The sequence below is a fragment of the Lissotriton vulgaris genome, chromosome 5 (assembly GCF_964263255.1).
Source record: "Lissotriton vulgaris chromosome 5, aLisVul1.2, whole genome shotgun sequence".
Lineage (NCBI taxonomy): Eukaryota > Metazoa > Chordata > Amphibia > Caudata > Salamandridae > Lissotriton > Lissotriton vulgaris.
The window spans coordinates 656,517,918-656,538,138 of NC_141693.1; the positions used below are offsets into that span (position 1 = coordinate 656,517,918).

The 20,221-nt window shown below is 49.2% G+C and overlaps 1 protein-coding gene across 2 annotated transcripts in view; it reads right to left on the reverse strand.

Annotated features, from left to right (window-relative positions):
• Window positions 1-20,221, reverse strand: part of LOC147711368 (cysteine-rich motor neuron 1 protein-like) — a 279,746-nt gene that overhangs the window by 159,196 nt on the left and 100,329 nt on the right. For both annotated transcript variants that reach the window (XM_086922083.1, XM_086922082.1), the window contains exon 2: window positions 10,816-10,977. In XM_086922083.1, coding sequence (XP_086778209.1) covers window positions 10,816-10,977 — 162 coding nt within the window. The remainder of the gene's footprint in view (window positions 1-10,815; window positions 10,978-20,221) is intronic.

Genomic DNA, 20,221 nt, shown 5'->3' on the forward strand with positions numbered 1-20,221 from the left:
TCTACAAGCCAAGAGCCACTTAGATGTCACAGGTATCTGATGGGCCGTACGTAGTAAACAAGTTGAGATCAAAGTCAACAAGCCACCGGCTGGGCGGCCCGAAGTAGATTTTTCTGCTGGGCGATAAATTTGTTTAAACCCTTCCACAACCGGGGGTTCACCACAGAGCCAGGTCTCTTGTATACAAATAATTTCACACTTTTTTGCGAGATCATTCAAAGCTTCCCGTTTTACTTGGGTACCCATCCCATTTATGTTCCAAGAGACCATGCATATGCTCCGTGGCTGCCCCTTAACCTATTCTACATCACTTAGGTGGTCATAGATTACAGATTCCTCCCTATAACTTTGTGAGGGGCCTGCCGGACTTTCAATATTGCTCCAATTTTTCCAAGACTCCACTAGGTCTGAATTATTTATCACTATATTAAGATTTTCCCGCCCTTGTTCCCTATCCCTTCCTGGTAGCTTCACTTGTCTCTTAAGTAACCCCGCATGGTGCTTTAGGAAAGATCTCTGCTGAGGCACCATCCGATCTTGTACTAACTCTTCTTTGGGCACTAGCCTGATCCCCTCTTTTTGGATCTCCTGCTCTGCATTTATTATTGCCGTTAAGGCCAGAGCAGAATAAAACTGTACCTTAGTAACTTCCCTACCATCACCATTTGCCTGAAATCCCACCTGTCTCAGATCCTCTGTGCCTATGCTTTTTAAATTTGGGCAGTGCGCAAAAATGTTAAGGAGGTGAGACCTATTTAGATGGGCGCTCTTTTTTACTTTTTTTCCACCCCTTCCCCATTTTACTTGTTCAAAGTAGAGTAACTTGTTTCCTTGATCCATCTCTTCTCCCAACTTAACTTTCCCCTGTTTTTGTTCATTGTTAATTTTTCGAACCTCCACCGGGCTACCTACCCAATATACCTTCTTTTTTGCTGGGACCTTCCGGGCGGGTGTACTCATTTGCTCAGTGGCCGTCTGTCTTATATTATTTTCCACCTTTTCCTGGTGCGATTGTTTCTTACCACTGCTTCCCTCATTTGCTAACTTCCTGCCACACATTTCTGAGCTTGTTCCAATTAATCTGGATTCCTTAATCTTTTTATGAGTCTGGGACTTGGGATCTTTTCCTACTGCTTCTGTTATCTCATACCTTTCTTGGTAATTTTTTGTCACACTTTTACTCATCTTTACTTTCCCTCCCCTTCTTACCACTTTTCCTCTCTTTAATACGCAATAGTTCCTATGCTCACCTCTTCTTTTTACCAGCATTGGCCATCTTGACACATAGACTTGTTGTTCCCTCAAGTGGGCTATTTCAACTTGGCTTGCTGATTGGGGATTTAGGATTCCAACTTCCTCACCCCCTTCCCTCCCTTGCCCCGTAACCCCCAGTTCTACGACGGGTCTTAGCATTGCGGGCATTTGTTCCCTAATGCCATGTAATTCCCCCTCAATTTTAGACAGGTGCATTTTTTGGCTTTTCAGAACATCATGGTTTAACATTGTTACTTCTAATAGTCCTTGTAGTGATTTTTGCACCATTATCATCAGTTCCAAGATTGAAGATGCTGGAGTTTCTGATGTCTCCAAATTTATCTCCGAGTGCTGGTTTTCACCATTTGTGTCAACATTTTTATCCATTTCTACAATGTCATTGCCTCTTGAAAAAAGCAGCTTTTCTGAACCCGCAAAACTTCCGACTAGGCTTGGGGATCTTTCATCAGTATGCCTTATGTCCAAGCTAACTACCTCCTCCGATATCTGTTTTATTAATTGCGGGGAAGAAGAAAGTCGTGGTGACATTAATGTCCCATTTTGAATTAATAGGGACTGCACTGAGCGGTCAACCAGACCTATGGAGTTTACCAACCCGTCGTCAAATATCAAGGACGTGCCCTCTTTCCATAGATCCTCCTCTTCTTCGGTAGACAAGACTTTAGCCGGTGAGAAAACCTTTTTAAAATGCTTTCCCACAAATTCTTTGATTGTATGGGACGCTACGCTCCCCTTACTTCCTCCCTGTGGGGTTTCATTGGGGGTTTTCTCTTTGGTCCTTTGCGAACGCTTAGATTTTTCCTTGACTCCTGGTGATGTCAAGCTCTCTTGGTCCTCTTGTCTATCATCGCTGTTAGATTTAGCTTTCCTTATTGCTCCTACTGTGCTTTTATTTTTCCGTGGTGCCATTTTAGTCTTTAAGCACTTCCCCTTAGGCGCTTCTGGTCAGAACAATTTAGTTTAGATAGATCTCTAGTTTTAATATAAAATTTACTTCCACTTACCTCTGTTGTGCCTTGAACCTTTTCTCGTGACCCGTGCCCTTCTCAACTCCTCCTTGAAATGTTATTTGTCCATGGATGATTAGAGTATGCACCAAATTGTTCAAAATTCCTACCTCCACACCCTCAGCTTATATGAGGGTTCATAGGATTTAGTGAAGAAGTAACGAAAGGCTTTCTCCTGTTGCTATTTACAAGCAAGCTGCTCTCTTAGCCACCTCTTATATCAGGCGTGGGGGAGGGGGGGGGGGGGGGGGATTGGTATCAGTCAATTCTCCAACTCTCCCAGCCGCAGCTGCTTTTGCTACAAGAGGCCTCGCCAAGACTCACGCACAGGGGGGTGGGGGCGCTGCCTGGACTCACGGGTCACACAGGCGCTCTCCTGTCACCACGCTCCACGCTCCTTTTCACTTTCCTCTTGCCCCCCTCGCAGAGAGAGATTTACACTCAGCTCGCGGCTCCACCGCGACCCTGCCGCAATTTCACAGTTCAGCGGGTCGCCTCAGCCCGCAGCCGCCGCTTCTCCTCACTCCTCGTAGCGCAGTGTAACGTCGGCTGTCCACCGCGATTTTGCCGCGATTTTACCGCGATTTTGCCGCGATTTTACCGCGATTTGACCGCGATTTCAGTGGGTCGCTTCAGTCCGCAGCTGCTGCTTCTCCTCGCTCCTCGTGCAGCGTAACGTCGGGGTCACGGGGTCACTGGCGTACGGCAACAACAGAGACTCAACTGGCAAGCATTAACCCTCAACTGGCAAGCATTAACCTCAACTGGCAAGCATTAACCAGTGTTGGTGTCTCCCAATTTGGGAAGTGGGGCCCTCACACACCCATTTGAGTGTCATGCTTCATCATAGGGCTTGCTCCTTGCCAGGCTGGTGCTGCAATTCCTCACAGGCACCCTATGAGGGACTCTTTGATGGACATCTTTTTCACCAGCTGTATAGGTGAGGTGTGCGTGAGGGGCCTAGTGGTGTAGATGTGAGGTGATGTGAGGAGAAATAAAATGAGGCAAGGTGGTGCTCCAAAATGGATTTCAAACTGCAAGCCCACTCGTTTCAATTAAAACCAGAATAATTATACCGCCGATTATAATAGTTTGAGGTGTCTATATGTGTGAAGTCATAGTCAAAATGTTTCTTGCACTATGTGTGTAAATCACTTGCCAATTCTTCAGGACCTATCTTGATGCACTAACTACACGGGTGGTTGGTTATGGAAAATGAACTAATCGCTCTGACCTTTCAATGAAGTACCTTAATAATACAAATCATGGGACCAACCTAATGAGATTCAAAACAGAGAGAGCAAAACAACGGTACATGAATAAAGTATGCACCTACAGTAATAATGCATCCAGAATGAAATTAAAAACATGCAAAAAGCACATGCACAAGTGGTTAGTGCAACTCAAGAGGAGCATGGCCAGACAAACATAATAGGCAGACTTGACATATACAAAACATAATGGTGTCATTGGTGGTAACCAACCACCGTACAAAATGGCGAGATGGAACTCACCCAAATCGCGTTCAAGTCATGCCTCATCAATAGTTAGGCAGAGCAATGATCGTTACAAAAGTTAACGTCATGCTGTTTTTGAGGACAGTAAGGTGGGAGATAAAAACACGTTAGGTATAAGCAAAGATGGCATAGGTCTCTGGTGCTAAAGGGGGGGAGCGGGAAGAGCAGCGGGGACCGCTTACTTACAGTTTTCCTAGAAAACAGCTGCCAGGAACCTACCCCTCGCTCTGCCTCATTGGAAAGAAGCGAGGTGTGTGAAACCAGTGGGTTTAAGTAGCAGCGAAACCACCCGGAAGTGGAAGGTCGAGGGACATGTGGCGGCCATCTTTGAAGGGAGTTGAAGCTACAAGCTCCCGGTTAAAATGGTGTCAGCCATCTTAGAACATGAAATGCATGTGGCATCCACATGTTGATAAATATACAGCAGCCATCTTTGAAGGGGATAGAAGCTTAAATCTATTGATTAAACCTATGGCGGCCATCTTATAACGTAGAATGCACATAGCATCCAAATGGTGGGTACTGTATTGGATGGGTCATGCATGCGCGTGTTTGCGCTAAAGTGTGCCCACCCTCATGGGACATCTTGAGACCAACGCCATTGGCAATGTAAAAAGGGGTGAAGGAAGTACCCAATTGACCAAATCGTAACAAAGGAGGGAGGGAGAGAAAAGTGGATTCAGTCTCCCCGAATGCGTTTCATAAACAAAGTGCAATTATCAGCGGAGCCGCGTTGAGGGGAAGAGGACAGATCGTCTCCTGAATAACCATGGCTACAAATTGGGCCAGATGGAAACCCCCCAATACACGTAAAAGGCTCATGGAGCATTGTAATCAATATCAAAAAGTCTTTAATATACTCCAATTGGGCAACGAGAGAATACGACTTTGAACTACATACTAGGTACATATCACATATAGTTCACTTCCTTTTTGTATAATACACTTTCACATTTACATTCATGTGAGTAAGGTGGGGATCTTTGTGCAAACCCCGTCCTGAAGAAGGAGTTTTTCACTCCGAAACATGTTCATGTAGACGCACATATGAGGTTGATGTACATAATTATACACTAACAACCTCTCACTGCACCCCTTTTAATGATACCAGCCATGGGCTTAATAAAAGTCTATTTTTCACCCCACGAGCCAGGTATTTTTTAACTATCACTTAACCCACCACTCATGTACATTCAATTCCCCACACACACCCACACATAGTCCAAGAATAGTGCTCCCACGTAGACGTCGGTCGTAGCACGCCGCATCCCGTAGAGGGGTGCGAAGACCCCGATGATGAAGCATGACACCAAGGGGCCTGTTGGTGTGTGAGGGGTATTTTAACAACACTGAGTGCTCCCCACCACTGTAGGGATCACCACCACTATCTAAGCGGATTCCACTTTGTTCATGGTACCCTATTGACCAACATTATCGGTCTGCAGGCCGAAGTCAGACAATCATAGTGGGACACATAGGTCACGCAGTGGAGTGATTTAAGTGGGTGAAGTCACGGTATTGGGATGTAAACACTGACACCTATACATGCGATAAATCCTGATGGGATGTCATGATAGTTATCACACGTAAGAGGGGAAGGAGGGAGTCCACATGGCAATGGCGACAGGGACTGTTTAAAGCCAGGCTTGGTTATTGTGGCAAAGTAGATCGTGTTCAAAAGATATTAAGTTCCGCTGGTGATGGCTAGTGGGGGGAGGAGGCTCCAATTATTTACCTCCCTCCACAGAACATCCCATTTGAGCCCATCTCTGTCGCAGGATAGTCTGAAAATCAAGCTTTGTTCTCCCCTGAAGAGACCCTGTTTGTTAAGATTGGGATGGGCCTCAATCACTGTCCACATTAAGCTATCAGGTGCGTGTCCCTTCTCTGTGAAATGTTGACAGAGTTTGGTAGTTAGTATGTTGCTTCAGTGCTCCATAATCCTGACCTTCACTGCCCTGGTTGTCATGCCAATGTACCTCTGTTTAGAAGGGCAGGTAATGGTGTAAATACAATTGTTGGTGTTGCAATTGGTGTGAGACCTTTCGACCCATCTAAAATTGGGCGATAGCTGTAGTTCTTTGGTTCTCTCAGTAAGAGGGCACACAGAACACGAGCCACACGCTGAGTGACCTGTGACCGGAGGTAGACCCCATAAAGTTGCTTGGGTATTGTTGTCAGGATTTAGCCCTCGCGCCTGCCAAAAACTACAGTTCCCAGGTGACAGGGGCCTGGAACTACAAGTCCCATGAGCCTTTGCCGCCGATCGGATTAAGCGCAGTTGAACCGGATACTCGGCACTAGTGATTTGTAGTTAACCAGCGGGAGCAGCTGCTCTCGTATTTACCTGTGTTCCCGAGTAGCGATTTCCAGCGGGAGTGTCTGCAGCGATTGTGGAGGCCAGCTGGGGTATCGTTACAAGAATATCGTCCTGTTCATATGCTTTGTTTGTAGGAGCGCTACACGCTCGTGTTCTGGAATCATTGAGCCAATTCAGGCTCCATTGGGGTTCGTGATTTGATTTACACGTCTTCCCTGGCTAGGGAGGGACTAGTTGACTCCAGAAGCTTCTGGTTTGAAGAGCCAGTGTATTCAAGTGGCGGAGTGTAGGGGGAGTCCTCCGCATTGCCGTCATGAAGAAATGACGCTAATTGATATACTATTGTGGATTACAAATGCCAAAGCGGGCGGCAGTGGCTTTGACGCTAAGCCCCACCGTATTTGGTACTAAATTGAATCTTGAAGGATTAATTGAGACATTCATATGGTGTGGATGACGCAATCTGTACCAGTTGCAGTGCAACAGGAACTAGCACTTTTCTTTACTGTTTATCACGTTGTTTTTCCTGTGGTCGTCTATTAAGCAGGATTTGGCCAAGACTTGATTGGATATATAGGTTACTTTACTGCGAGTGATTTGCACTCTGGGGGTATGTCACTTATATGAGCAGCACATACATTGGGTAGGGTGTTGACGGATGCCTTGTGGGTAACTGTGTTTCTTGTGTACTGTAGGGAAAAGAAGGCAAGGAGAATATCGTCGCTTGGATGCTAGAGTCATAGACAGCACAGGTGATAATATACTTTTAGCGGGACTTTAATGAGAGTAGTATTAGGAAGTGTGCTAATCTGTTCCTTTTGTTTTACAGCTTCCTTTCCCTGCTGTCCCTTCCTTTCCCTCCCTGGGTTTTTCCCTTTTGGGGTTTTTCCCTCACAGTATCGCTCGAATACCCTGTGATTATACAGTCAAGGTGTTTGGGAGGTCCGGAGGTGGAGCTTATCGCTACGAGAGAATTCTGCAGAGTGCTGATCCTGACAATTGTGGCGTGGACCAGGGAGGGGACGTGTGTGGACCAAAAGGTCCTTCAAGTTGCTGGTACGTTTGAAGACAAACCTGCGAGGGGCCAGTGCCACGTTCCCTGTCTGTAGGAAACCCCAGTTCCTTCTAATGATCTGTTTAATCCTGTTTGAATGTGGGGTGAATGTCATCACACAGGTCAGTATGTCCTCCTCTGTTTTGGGTATTTTGTCGAGTAAGGCCTCCCTGTTTGTTCCTGTCCCTCTTCCTGGCAGTGTTATTGCTATGTACAGGGTAATTCCTTTGAATTAGGTTGTGTGTGAGTTGTGATGCCACATCGTCATAATCCCAGGTGGTGCTGCAATTACGCCTAAGGCACAGGAACTGCCCAAATGGAAGGTTGTCCCTAAGAGCCTTAGGATGATGGCTCCCATACAGTAACAAACTGTTACGGTCAGTTGTTTATTTTGTGGACCATGGTGTGTAATCTACCCTCCGTCAGTATTATCTCCAATCTCCAAGTCCAGAAATGGAATACGAGTGTCAGAGATGGTGTTTGTGAAGGGTTGAGAGTGTTCACCCACCTACAGAACTCATTACATGTCTGTACATCCCCCTTCCAGAATACCAAGATGCCGTATATGTACCTTCCCCATAGGAGTATGTTCTGTGTGAATGGGTTGGAGATGTTGAAAATGCACCTTGCCTCAAAGGCTGCCATGTACAGACAGGCCATGCTGGTTGCAAAGGTGCACCCCATTGATGTGCCCTGTGTTTGGTGTTAATGTTGCCTTTTAAATTGAAAGAAATTTTGGGTCAGTGCTAAAGAAACACACTCCATAACGAAGCTGATCGGTGTGGGAGAGACCCAATCAGCTGACCGCAGTGCTGCTACCGCAACCTCAAGTGTAGCCCCCTGTGGAATGTTTGCATATAGGGACTCCACATCGAGTGTCACTAGTAGTTGGATCTCCTGGTCAGTGTCAATGGTATTGATAAGTCTCGGGACGTCTCTGGTGTCCTGCAAGAATGATGGGGTCTTCTGGACCACTGGTTGGAGGAAGTGGTCGGAGAACCTGGAGAGGGGATTGAGTAAAGAATCAATCCCGGAGACAATTGGTCGTCTGGGTGGGGGAATCTGATTTTTATGTATCTTAGTGAGTATGTAGAAGTAAGGGACCTTAGGGTCTTTCTTCACCAGGAAGCCTGCCTCTTTCTTGCTGACCCATCCCTCAGTCTCAGCAGTATACACCATGGAGGTGATACGAGTGGTTAAAACCCCCGTCGGGTCTTGATCAATGGTGGTATAATACTGGTGATTGAATATTTATTTGATGTGATGCCAACTAGTACCACATTGTTATATTTTCCTTGAATAGGGGCTTTGAGATGGAAAAGGATTGCAAAAGTAATAATCCAATTTTTAATGGTTATCTTTATTACTTCAAGTACCACTTTACTGCATTATTCTCTTTAAGATTCACCTCCTCTGTGATGATTTGGCTCTAATATCAATTGTGATACACTGCTTTGGTAGATGGCATGACAGCTTTAGGAGGTGGGAGATTTCCTATAAATTGGAGACCGTACAGAATATGGGTAATGTATTAATTTGAATGAAAATGAAAACAGAATATGTCTGATTCATAAAGCTCACTTGCACTTTTGAGTAAGTTAACACTTTGAAGTGAGTTTACTACTTTTGGTATTAACAAACTCAGGGCCTGATTCATGAACTAAACTTTGCATTACGTTGGGTAGTATTACAAATCATACTTCAAAATGAAATTCACAACTATGTGCAGTATTTTATGACTCTGCGCTCCCTATAATTACCTATGTGGAGTTATTCGCCCCGATTGTGGAGAACTCCAATACCTAGGTGTAGGGAGTGTGGAGTTGTAAAACTCCACAAGTAGATGGGGAATACTAAAAACAAATAGCAAACGTATACAAAAGTGTAAGTTTACCTTTGTGAATGAGGCCCTCAGAGTGTAAATGCACTAAGAAGTGTAAGTTACATATCTCCACCCCTAAAGTAAAGCAGTTGGCTTACTCTTCTTTGGGTAAGTGACGTACCTCGCTAAATTCCACACTGACACTCCCTAAACACCTCCTTCTCCTCCTTAATCCTATTCCCTCTATCCTGTCTACTTCCCTGTGACCTTCCCACATTTACTACTAAAAGCTATACTTCCGTAGGATGAAACTCTGCAGTCAGAACAGCGCCATTGCTAGACTAGTAGCCTCCCATGGCGGCCCTTGCGGCGGCCGCCACGCGGCCGTATGTAAGAGTTGGGGTGGGGGTGCTGGTGATTCCTGCAGCAGCTACCCTGTGGCAGTGTGTAAGAGCAGGGGGTGGGTGCTGGCGATGCCACAGGTAAGAACGGGGGGGAAGCTGCCACCCTCAAAACTCAGGCTCCCTGCGCCCCCCTTGCTACACCGCTAGTCAGGACGGAGAACCCTGCACACATAAATATGGGTAAAACATACCTTTTGCGTACATTTTGTAGTACTACAAAACGTACTTCAAATTGCAGATTGTGAATCAGGCCCAATGTTTATAGTGATAGCAGTGTAAAAGTTCCCAATGTGAGCACCAAATATTTTAAATAAGTCAATGTACAAATGAGCTCAGGATTCCCCTCAAATACAATTTTGTTTAAAAGATCAACAGTTTTCTTTTTCAAAATTATTCTTATGTAGTCTTTTTTGTACATCATAAAACGAAGAGAGTTTTTGGCCTCGTGATTGATATTTGCAATATTAGGCTCAAGTGCAAACCTTTATTGGTGATGTGGTTCAGGTGTCCTAATGTAGGACCCTAAAACAAACCTAATGTAAAACATGCATCTTATCTTATTTGACATTGATTTCTGTTGTTGGGGCAAAAGAGAGTTGAGGATCAATGTTGCCACCGTTTGCCTTTACCTACGCCGGTATTTTTGATGTGATGTAGTGAGATGATTAATAAAAAACATCTAAATCCACTTTGTCCAGTATATGCATCATAACAGTTTTTGCATCTTTCATGCACCTCCGCCTGAATTTAACTCTCTAACATAAAAAAATGTAACCCAGCAATATTGGTTGCTGCTGCCTGTTGAAAAATACTAATATGTCGGTATTCTGGATGTAAACTGAGATTTTCAGCATGCCTGAAATTAGACCACTTTCACAGACAAACTGAACCTCCACTATGAAGGCATCCATAGTTTTAAATACAAAGTAAAGTTGTAGAGTTGTAATTGTAAAATGTTGTGGAAATGGAAAATCCTCCAGCAGAATCACCTTTTTCACTGGGGTATTATGGCACAAGCCGTTCTAATGAAGGATTCTTGTTTGGCAGAATATCCTCCTATTTAGAGTTTACCACTTGCTCTACAAACAGTTGGTTAACACTCAACTCCAAATCAGATTCCTCTGCTCTTATTTGAGGAATACAGCCACGTGTGTCCCTTTCCATAAACTAGTTCTGTTATTCACTGCAGTCCATATCATGCCTGGTTAGGATCAATTGACCTTAAGACACAATGAGACCTTCTGGAACTTTTGTTTAATTCTGTTCTGTCCCACTCACCCGCCTCAGCCTCATTTCCTGCTTTGTATTTGTATGTACAATTTTTATGCAACCTTTGATTTTTTTAATATTTCCACCTGCGATATTAACAGCAAAACGTAAAAAAAGTATAAACAGAAACAGCTTACAGCCATCTACCTTCGTCTGTATGTTTGTAGCAGATGTCGTAATTGTGGAACCTAAAGTCATCAATGCAGGTGTGTTTGGTGTAGCAGTCACAGACGCCTGTTCGCTTGTAGCAGCCATGTTGCTTAGGACATATTTCATCTTCTTCCACAAAGTAGGAATAATCCGGCAACCCTGTGCAGTAACAAACGTAGCACATTCTACTTTACTTATTTCATTCAATTTTTACTTATTACAACAAATTACAATGCAGGGAGACACAATATACGATCTAGAGATCTGGTCGATCCCAGGAGTAATAAGGAAATGGATTTCGAAGTTATCAGGATTACATATAATGCAAAAGGTAATTATTCTAATTGCTATGAATTGGGGGACAGCATGTATGCGGTTCAAAATGGAAGTATAAAGGCTATGGTGCAAATAATGCATTGTGATAAGAGGCTTTTTGAAATACGTTTTTTGCCTGGCATTAGCTGCCTTTTGGCTTTGTCAACGCTTCTTTTGTCCTATTTGTAATAAAGGTATTGTTGGTATAGCTGTCGGTCACATGCCAATATAATAACAATGTCTAAAAGCACACATTGACATGTTGGGGCCCACCAGGGAGGGGGGGACAACACCGACACGGACTCAATTTAAGGTATGACGAAGGCCGCTTTATTGGAAGCAGGTGCCCCTCACAAAACACCCTGGCCTGTGCCGTACAAAACTACGCCTCACTAAATAAAATGTTCCTAACAGAACCCCCCACAACCTCCCCTAAACATGTTCCCCCCAAACAACAAAAACATGACCAATTATCCAAATTCAACTTGCCTCTCTACCTAACTAAATAACCTGTTGCACTTATCCCCCCTCCCGGCAAAAGCAGACCTCTTAAATTCTCCAAGTCCTTAGGAAAAAACCTCCACTCGAAAGTCGGCTGCCGGCTTTCGACCCCCCCCCCAGGACGCCTGAACTCTTGGATACCTGCGCACCCCGAGTGCTCTATTAAGTACCTCTTTCAACTGAACAATGTAAAGTTCCATCCCATACCTGGAAAGGTCAACCCCGTCCTCACTAAAGAAATACACTGACCCGTACCTCAACTCCGGAAGTTCCATCGTACTCATCCTCTCCTTTTCACAAAACCTCATTTCCCTATTGATTTTAGTCTTATCTATGGCTCCCGGCCTCTCCACCCCTCTCCAAAACCTCAGTGGAACCAACTTGAACCAAATCACATGGCAACCTGACCACTTGTGCCGTATCTCCAATAAATCCCACTTCATCTGTTTCACTAGGGCTATCCCCTTGCACTGAACCAAGTCATTTTCCTCCAAATGGATAATGACCACATCCGGGCATACCCCCCCCTTTTACAACCTTGTTCAATGCTGGCAACAGTTCATGCCACCTCATGCCCCCTTTTTCTTGCCATTGGCGGTGAAACAACCTTGGGTCCAACTCCAAGTTCAAATTCCGTTGCTTTTCCCACTCAGGCCTCTCTGCACGCTTCACAAAAGAATGTCCTATTATGAAAATCTCCATGACTGCCGAAGACAGCCCCGCCACCGCACCTGCAAAGACACATATGTAAGAGAGCGGAAAAGCATGCCGGTCATGGTTCCTCCCTACCCTCTTCAGCCTGACATACTTCTTGTAGCAATCCGACCACCAACACTCTAAATGCATGAGGGCCTCCCTCCCCCAATCAGGCCTTGCCGCCTCCGTCGCCATTTCGACCCAGAACGAGTGTGTCCCAAAAGCTGCCGGGTCCTCACCCATGACTCGTGGGCCTGCCGCAGGACCCACAACAACTGAGCCACTGTCACTTTGCCCTTGTCCATCCAGCCAAATACTTCCCTGACCGAACCCGCCGTTCAGACGCCAACAGCCGTCCCCACGCCGCCGGGCAAACCGCCTGTGACTCCACTGGTCCCATCACCACCCACATTCCAACGCCCCGCTGGTCCGTTTTTGAACGCCTCAGACACACCGCCACCTCCCTCGCCCTCAGGTCCACCTCCCCCCAGAGAATCACAGGCCTACCCTTAAGCCCCACCCGCTTCGAAACTCTGAAAGCTCCAAAATACATCCACAACATGAGTGTGGAAAACAATACGGTCCCACCCCGGTCACGACAAACCGCCGGCAACGTCCGTAACAGTCCTGCGAGCATGCCCTCTGTAATGGGCCGGCGCTGACTGACCTTGGCCCCTTTCTCCCTCACCCATCCCTCCAAAAGACGCGCCCCCAGTTCCCCTGCGGACGGTGCGTACCCCCACCACAACTTCCCCATGAAAGTCACAGCCGACAATTTCCCCGCGATCGTCACCTTCGGCAAACCTTAACCATCATGCTCAGCATAAATTGTACCACTTGCTCCCCCCGTTGCCATCGATCCCTCTGTCTCGCGGCTCTTCCTTGCAAAAACTCATCCCAGGCCTTCTCATACGCCTTCCATGTAGACGTGGCCACCGACGCTCTTACCAGCTGTACGACCCGGTTTCTCCTACCGCCCACAATTCCACTGGCACCGGCGTCTTGCAGTCTTCCGCCTCCGTGGCTAGCCCATGGAACCTCTGCCACTGTGAACGAGACAAAGCATCTGCAATGTCATTGTCCACCCCTGGCACACGCAGAGCTTGAAACAAAATGTCATGCTCCAAACAGCGCATCACAAAAACTCTCATCAATTTCAAAACCTGTGGGTCCCTGGCCGACTGACTATTCCCACCTGCACCACTGACATATTATCCACCTTGAAAAGCACCCGCTTGTGCGCCAACTCCCGCGCCCAGACGGAGACCGCCACCACCAGCGGAAAAAGCTCCAAAAAGGCTATACTCCGTCCCCCGCCTTGCCAATGCCGTGGCCATTGCTCTGCACACCACCAACCTCCCAGTACAGCCCGAAGCCACCTTCCCCGCCGCATCTGATGACATGGTGACGTCCCATTCCCAGTCCTCCGAGAGTGCCATGGGCACACCATTGAAATGCCGCAAGAAAGCCCGCTACACACGCAGGTCCTCCTTTGTCCCCGCCGACAAGTGCACATGGTGATGTGGCAGGGTCAAACCGGTCAGCGCAAGCCCCAGCCATCTGCAAAAAGTACGCCCCGCCCGCACAACACGGCATGCGAAGTTCAAATGTCCCAACAGCACCTGGACGTCTCGCACCGTCACTTTCGGCTTGCCCAACATGCCATCCACCAAGGCCAACATCTTCGCCCCCTTCTCCTCCGGCAGGCGTGCTTCCATGGCCACCGAGTCGAGTTCAATCCCCAAGAATGACAGCACTGCACTGGGATTGTGTGTCTTCTCCAGTGCCAAGGGCACACCCAAGTAGCCCATGAGTTTGGTGAAACCGTCCAGCTGCTGCTGGCAGTCCGTCGAACCAGGCCGTCCCACCAAGAAGAAGTCATCCAGATAGTACGTCACCGTGCGTGAGCCTGTGTGCCAGGAAAAAGCCCACTGCAGAAAGGAACTGAAAAGCTCGAACAACGTGCACGACGTGGAGCACCCAATGGGCAACGCCTTATCCACAAAAATGCCCCCTTCGAACTGGATCCCCAACAACTGGTGATCCTCCAGGTGTACTGAAATCCGACCTGATATCACATTTTGCCATGAGGGCTCCCGCCCCCACCGCCGCCACATCCACATCCACGGATGAGTAAGACACCGAAGTCAGTTTCGCCAAGATGTAGTCATTCACCGACAACCCTTCCGGCCATGACAAGTGCTGTATCAAACAAAACTGCCCTGGCTCCTTTCTAGGCTCCACGCTGATAGGTGATATGATCAAGTCCCGAATTGGGGCCTCTCCAAAGGGGCCCTCCATCTGCCCTTCTCGTACCGCCTTAAACAACTTCTCCCGTACCACCGCTTTGTGTGCATTCACCGACTTGAGATTCTTCGCCCACCTGGCGATCCGCGGGCCCTCGTGCCCCCGTGCCCCGAAACATTCCCAAAAACTCTGCCGCAACGTGTCCGCATCGCCCGCCCGCGGGTAAGACGCCAGGAAGTGCTACGGCTCCAACTTAACTGGCGTACGAGCCTTTTCTCAAAGCCCCCGACCCCCCCTTTCTGCCTCCGCTCCCCCCTGGCTGTGTTCCGGCTGCCGCGGGCTGTTGTCCCTGTGTACTGCCCCCGACTCCCCAGCAGCGCACCACCGGATGTCTCTGCCCGCATTTTGAGCACTCATGCCGGAAAGGGAATATTGCCTGCCACAAGAGCCTTTGTTGAAGTCCCAACAGGCACCCACGGTGGTGTTCGGGGTACCGTCTCCATGCCCCCCCTGCAGGTGGGGCGCGCCGAAAAGGAGGATGGCATCAGCGGGAGGCCGCTGGCCGTATATATCGTCCTGCCGAACTTCACCCCCCCATAGTTTGATGATACAGATCCGAATCAATCTTGCCCCAGTTCGCCTCCGGATCCAATGCCAAGCGTGCGCGAAACTCCTCATCGTAATGCGACCAGGCGTCCCCCCATACGTGATCTGTGCCAGCCGGACCACATCCATATATTTGAAAAGCGCCACCGCCCACTCCGGGTACTTTTCGCAGTACACGCTGGCGAAGATCAGAAAAGACGCAGACCAGTTGTCAATTGTCACGGGCACCTTGGGACACCGAGCCAACTCCTGTTCCTCCTCCTTCGACCCTTCTTTCACCCTTAGCTCCCTGTGAAGAAGCTTTAGGATCTCCACATATTCCCCTTTCCAAATCTTCTCCTTAGTCACCAGCGATAAATGCGCCCCTAGCGGCTTCGTAATGCCCATGTAAGGAAGTTTGTGCACTGGGAAATCACAGCTCTCTTTCCCCCTTTCCCTCTGTCGTTGCCGATGCCTGGCTTCGCCGCCCCTGCCCCTCGACTCCTCCCCATCCGCCTTGCCATCCCCCGACTCACCAGTGCTCTCGCCTCGTCCGGGCCCACCCCCGTATCCTTCACATTTCGGCCCTTATTAAGTCTCACCCCCAACTCTCCACGTGCCTCCGTCCCCATCGACAAATCCACTCGCTTGGGTGTGCCCAACTCGCTCCCCGTACCGTCCTTAGCTGGCGTCAAGGCCAGCGTCCTCACTGGATCCCGCCGCCTAACCAGTGGAGCAGGGGGGCCGTCACTCTTGCAGATTCTTGTCGGAGGCATTCCTATAACACACTATGAACATCGTTACGCTGCTCCCCCCCAGCCCCCCTCCCCCTCCCTTCCCAAATCTTCCCTTCCTCAGGAGATTCCTCCTTGTAATCCAGCTGTAACATCTCCCTGGTCCATGTCCTGCACCTCCCCCAACTCTAGACAACTGCCACCTCTGTCCCTGGGCTCTACCATGCTCAGACCAGCCTTTTCTCTACATCTAGGCAGCAAGTCCTCCAAATCCACACTCTCTCTCCTCCCATCCCTGTGATACTCCTTCAGATCCAATTCCGCTGCTCCGGACCACCGCCCCGTCCACCGGCACCCGTCTCGACCCTTCAGGGTGGGGCTGGCGGGGACCTACCGCCCCTCCTGCCTATGTGCGTTGCTGCATGGTCCCTCGGTGGAGCGTGACCGCCCGTACCAGGCAGAGCCGGCCCATCCCGAGCACCTAGTCCAACGATCCTGTCGGGAAAAAGAGGTAGAGTCCAGCATGCCAGGGTAAACTTGACCCCCCGTCCTGCACTATCTCCCCCGGGCCCCCAAACTCCCCCTCATCCCCTGGCCCCTCCTGCCTAATGCCCCCCTTCCCACCTGGCGATCCTCCCATCGTTCCCCCCAACCCCCACGCAGAACCAAACCCCCGTCCCGCCCTCCCAGCCGCACGCTTCCTCCTCCCCGACACTCCACTCCGATGGGTCCATCTCCCCGTGAACCGCTCCAACCCCCACAAGCCCCGCACCCCTGCCCCCGCAAACTCCCCGACGCCCCTCCAACCCCCCCGGCCGCACTCTTCCCCACCCCCCACCATGATGCGCCATCATTCCGTCCCCCCGGCCCCCCTCCCTGCTCCCCCCAACTCCCCCCTCGAGCTCCTCCCCACCTTTGCCCCAGCTGCCCCCGCTTACCCTCACCCCTCCCCCTTCCACCCTGCCCCCCTGCCCGTGTGACCTTTCGCGCCCCAACCCCTGGTGACTGCGGCCTACTGGCTGGCACCCAACCCCCCTCTCCTTCTGAGGATGATTCCACTCTTGCGCCACTTCCCCCTGCCCCCCAGATCTCCTCCACCTCCACCTCCGATACCTCAATCAAGACCGGGGACACCCCCTGCGATCACCAGCAAGATGACCCCTCCCCCACCCTTCGCCAACTCCCTTTGCCTGGCCTGCGCTCCCTGTCCCTTGTCTCAGCCCCCCTCCCCTCTGACCCCCCGCAAACTCTAAAGCCGGCCTGTCAGCCGTTCCCCGCCTCCCCCCAGCCCGCCTCTTTCCTCTGCTTTTAGCTGCCGTACGGCGTCCTCGCTAGGACCCTTCCCCCGACCTCCGGCCCCGCCCCCTCCCCCCGCCTCCATCCTCTGCCTCACCCGAGGCGGTTCCGCGCCATTACTGCCGCCGCAGTGTCGCTGGCCGCACGCCGCAGCGGTCTCGCCTTCACCTCGGGCCGCACTAGATCCAGGCGGCCCGCTTCCTCCAGGAGGCGGAGCGTCACCCACCAGGCCTCCAACTGCCGCAGCAGCCCGCTCGTAGCCCATGCAGCCCTAGGGCACCTCACACGACCACCGACGGACAGGGTACACAATCCAGGCGCCAACACCAGGACCTAAGCAAGGCTCCGCTCGACCGCACTGCCGCCCCAGCAAGCAACACGAGGACAGCAAAAAATAACGCAAAGCCCCGTCAGTCCCCTAGCCGGCTGCTGTGTCACTGCCACCGAAATGGTTGTCAGTGACCTAAAATGGCCAGTTTCATGCCCAGCAGCCCAAACATAGCCCAATTCCAAGCCCAACCAGCCAAAGGGAAAGTAAGACAGTCTCAAAACTAGCCCACTTACGGCGCTGGCTACTCCCCCCCCTAGGGCCCCCCCCCCCCCGGGCCCCCAAAAAGACCGGCGGGAGGAACAGGCCTCCCTCTGGTCGGCCGCCCCTCCCAAAGCCCTCTTGTGTATGGCCGGGCGTTTCCTTAGCATAAAACACAGGCCTGGTCCTGTGATAACACGAGTGCATTAATACAGAGTATGTGTGTGATTAGTTAGGTTTAGAACTGAGAAAATTAACTAAGTCTGTGAAGGGTAATGTTGACAAATGTGTGCCCAATCGCAATATTTGTATTTCTGGAAACAATTGTTTTGGCATTGAACATGTAAAATGGCACGGGGGAAGTTTCCATTTCCCTCCTATGCATGCTACATTTACAGCTACATGGCCAACTCGCCTTTTTTTTCAAGGAAGTAGAAGCTGTTACATTTGCTTGCCCTCTATACATTTCTGCAGAGAGGTTTTGTACGAAATTGAGTTATTGGCTGAGGGGGTGAAAAACCTTCTCAAGAAACAACCACAATCCTTGTCTTGGTGAAACACAAAGTCACTAAATTAACCTGTGCTTAACCCTCTGGTAGCTTGGCACAAAAGCAGTCAGGCTTAACATAGAGGCTGTGTTAAGTATTTAAGCAACACACAAACAGTAATAAAGTGAAAACAGAACACAAAAAAAATTCAAAAGAATTTAGAAAAATAAGATACATTTCAATAAATAAAATTACACCTGTGCATATTAAATCCAATCCTTAGTACCAGAGATATGAAATGTTGAAGGTTTTATTGAAATCTAATGCCTAAAAGATCAAAGCTGCAACCGCGGTATCCGATCGCACAAGACTGGGGCAAAGTCAAAAGTTAAGGCTGAACGTGATGGAGTGCAGGTCAGATACACGGGGTGGATTGGGCCTGATCTCAGCTTAACTTCCAACTTAGACTATTTCTTGAAGAAAACTTCAGGAGAAGGTAGAGTCAGCAGGGCAGGGCAGTAGGCAGTGTCTGAGGAAAAGTCGTCTTCGTTGTGGAGCGCTGGATGAAGTCTCAGCGAAGCCGTTGATAGCGGGAAAAAGCTCAGAGCGGACGAAGCTAGGTTTCCAGGCTGAGGAAGTCATCATCATCAATGAAGGTCTGTCACCGTGAAGCCCGGTGAAGATTTTTACTTCGGACTTTAACAACTTTTTGGAATTTCAAAACCTCAATAGGGATGAAGCTGCAAGCCGTAGCTGAAGAGGGCTCCATGATGGCAGACACTGTCGCTTGGAGATCCAACTGAACACAGTTTGCAGATGCAGAGAAGAACATAGAGGGAGCTACTGCAAAGTCAAGCCAACCATAGAGGCACCTTGGGCAGATTGGCAGGCAGGTAAATCTTGGTCTTCTGATGGTTCTTCTGCCACCAATGTTTATGGGTATGAAGGAGCAGCATTTCTAACACCTCTTCAAGGGTCCAGGGCTTGGGAGGCACCACCTGGGGGTTAGGACTCACTCCAGCAGAGGGCAAGTATAAGGTTCAAGGTCTCTGGAGCTTGTTATGTTCCTGTGGCTCACACAGGAGGCCAGCCAACTTGCCCTTGGAGTCACTCTGGTAGTCCTTGGTTCAAGCAATAGGCAGGCCTCAAGCAGCAGGTCAGTCCTCTGAGAAGCATGGCAGATCTCAAGCTTCAGTGCAGTCCTCTGGTAGCAGCAGGGCAGTCCTCTGGGGTCCAGATAGTGCTTCTGAAGTCTTCCATAGGTCCAGGATTGTACTGAAGAGTTGTTCTGATGGTTCAATATGTAAACCTGGTGCCAGCCTTTGAAGTGGGGGAATTTTATAAACTACCTCCACATCTGGTACTACAAAGTTCCTTTATTCCCCTGACAAGGCTCCAAGAATCACGGAGTGACAAAAGACTAGTGACAGGTGCCTTTGTGAGTGTCTGTAGCAACCCTTTGTAGTGTATGTGGTGCACGGGAACAACTCCACCTCCAGCCCTTCTGGCAGGATAGCCCATCCTGCCAATAACTAGTCCCCCTTTGTCTCACTGTCTGGGAGGAATACCCAAAGCCTAACAGATGATCTATTGACAGACATGTGACCTAGGACACTAGCAGCAGGCACCAAATGGTTAGGACAAGAAAACGCCAACTTTCTAAAACTGGCATTTTCAGAACTGTGACCTAAAATCTGACTTTACCATTGTAAGATACCAGGCTTTTTGCAGGTTCCCCCACTTTGTACCCCCCTTTGGACCACTAGCTGCTGTGCTTTTGAGATTGAAATTGCACTGAGGTCTGCTCTCCAGACCTCAGTTGCCACTGTTGTGACCCATTGTGAACAGATGTGTTGAATTGGATGGCCCCAATTGGCATGTGTTATCTTACTTTTAAGTCCCTAGCATATGGTACCCATGGTACCAAGGGCGTGTAAGGCAGAGTGTCCACCCAAGACTGCAGCACTGTTTGTGCCACCCTGTGTGTGACAAAATACAAAATGGCTCCCAGC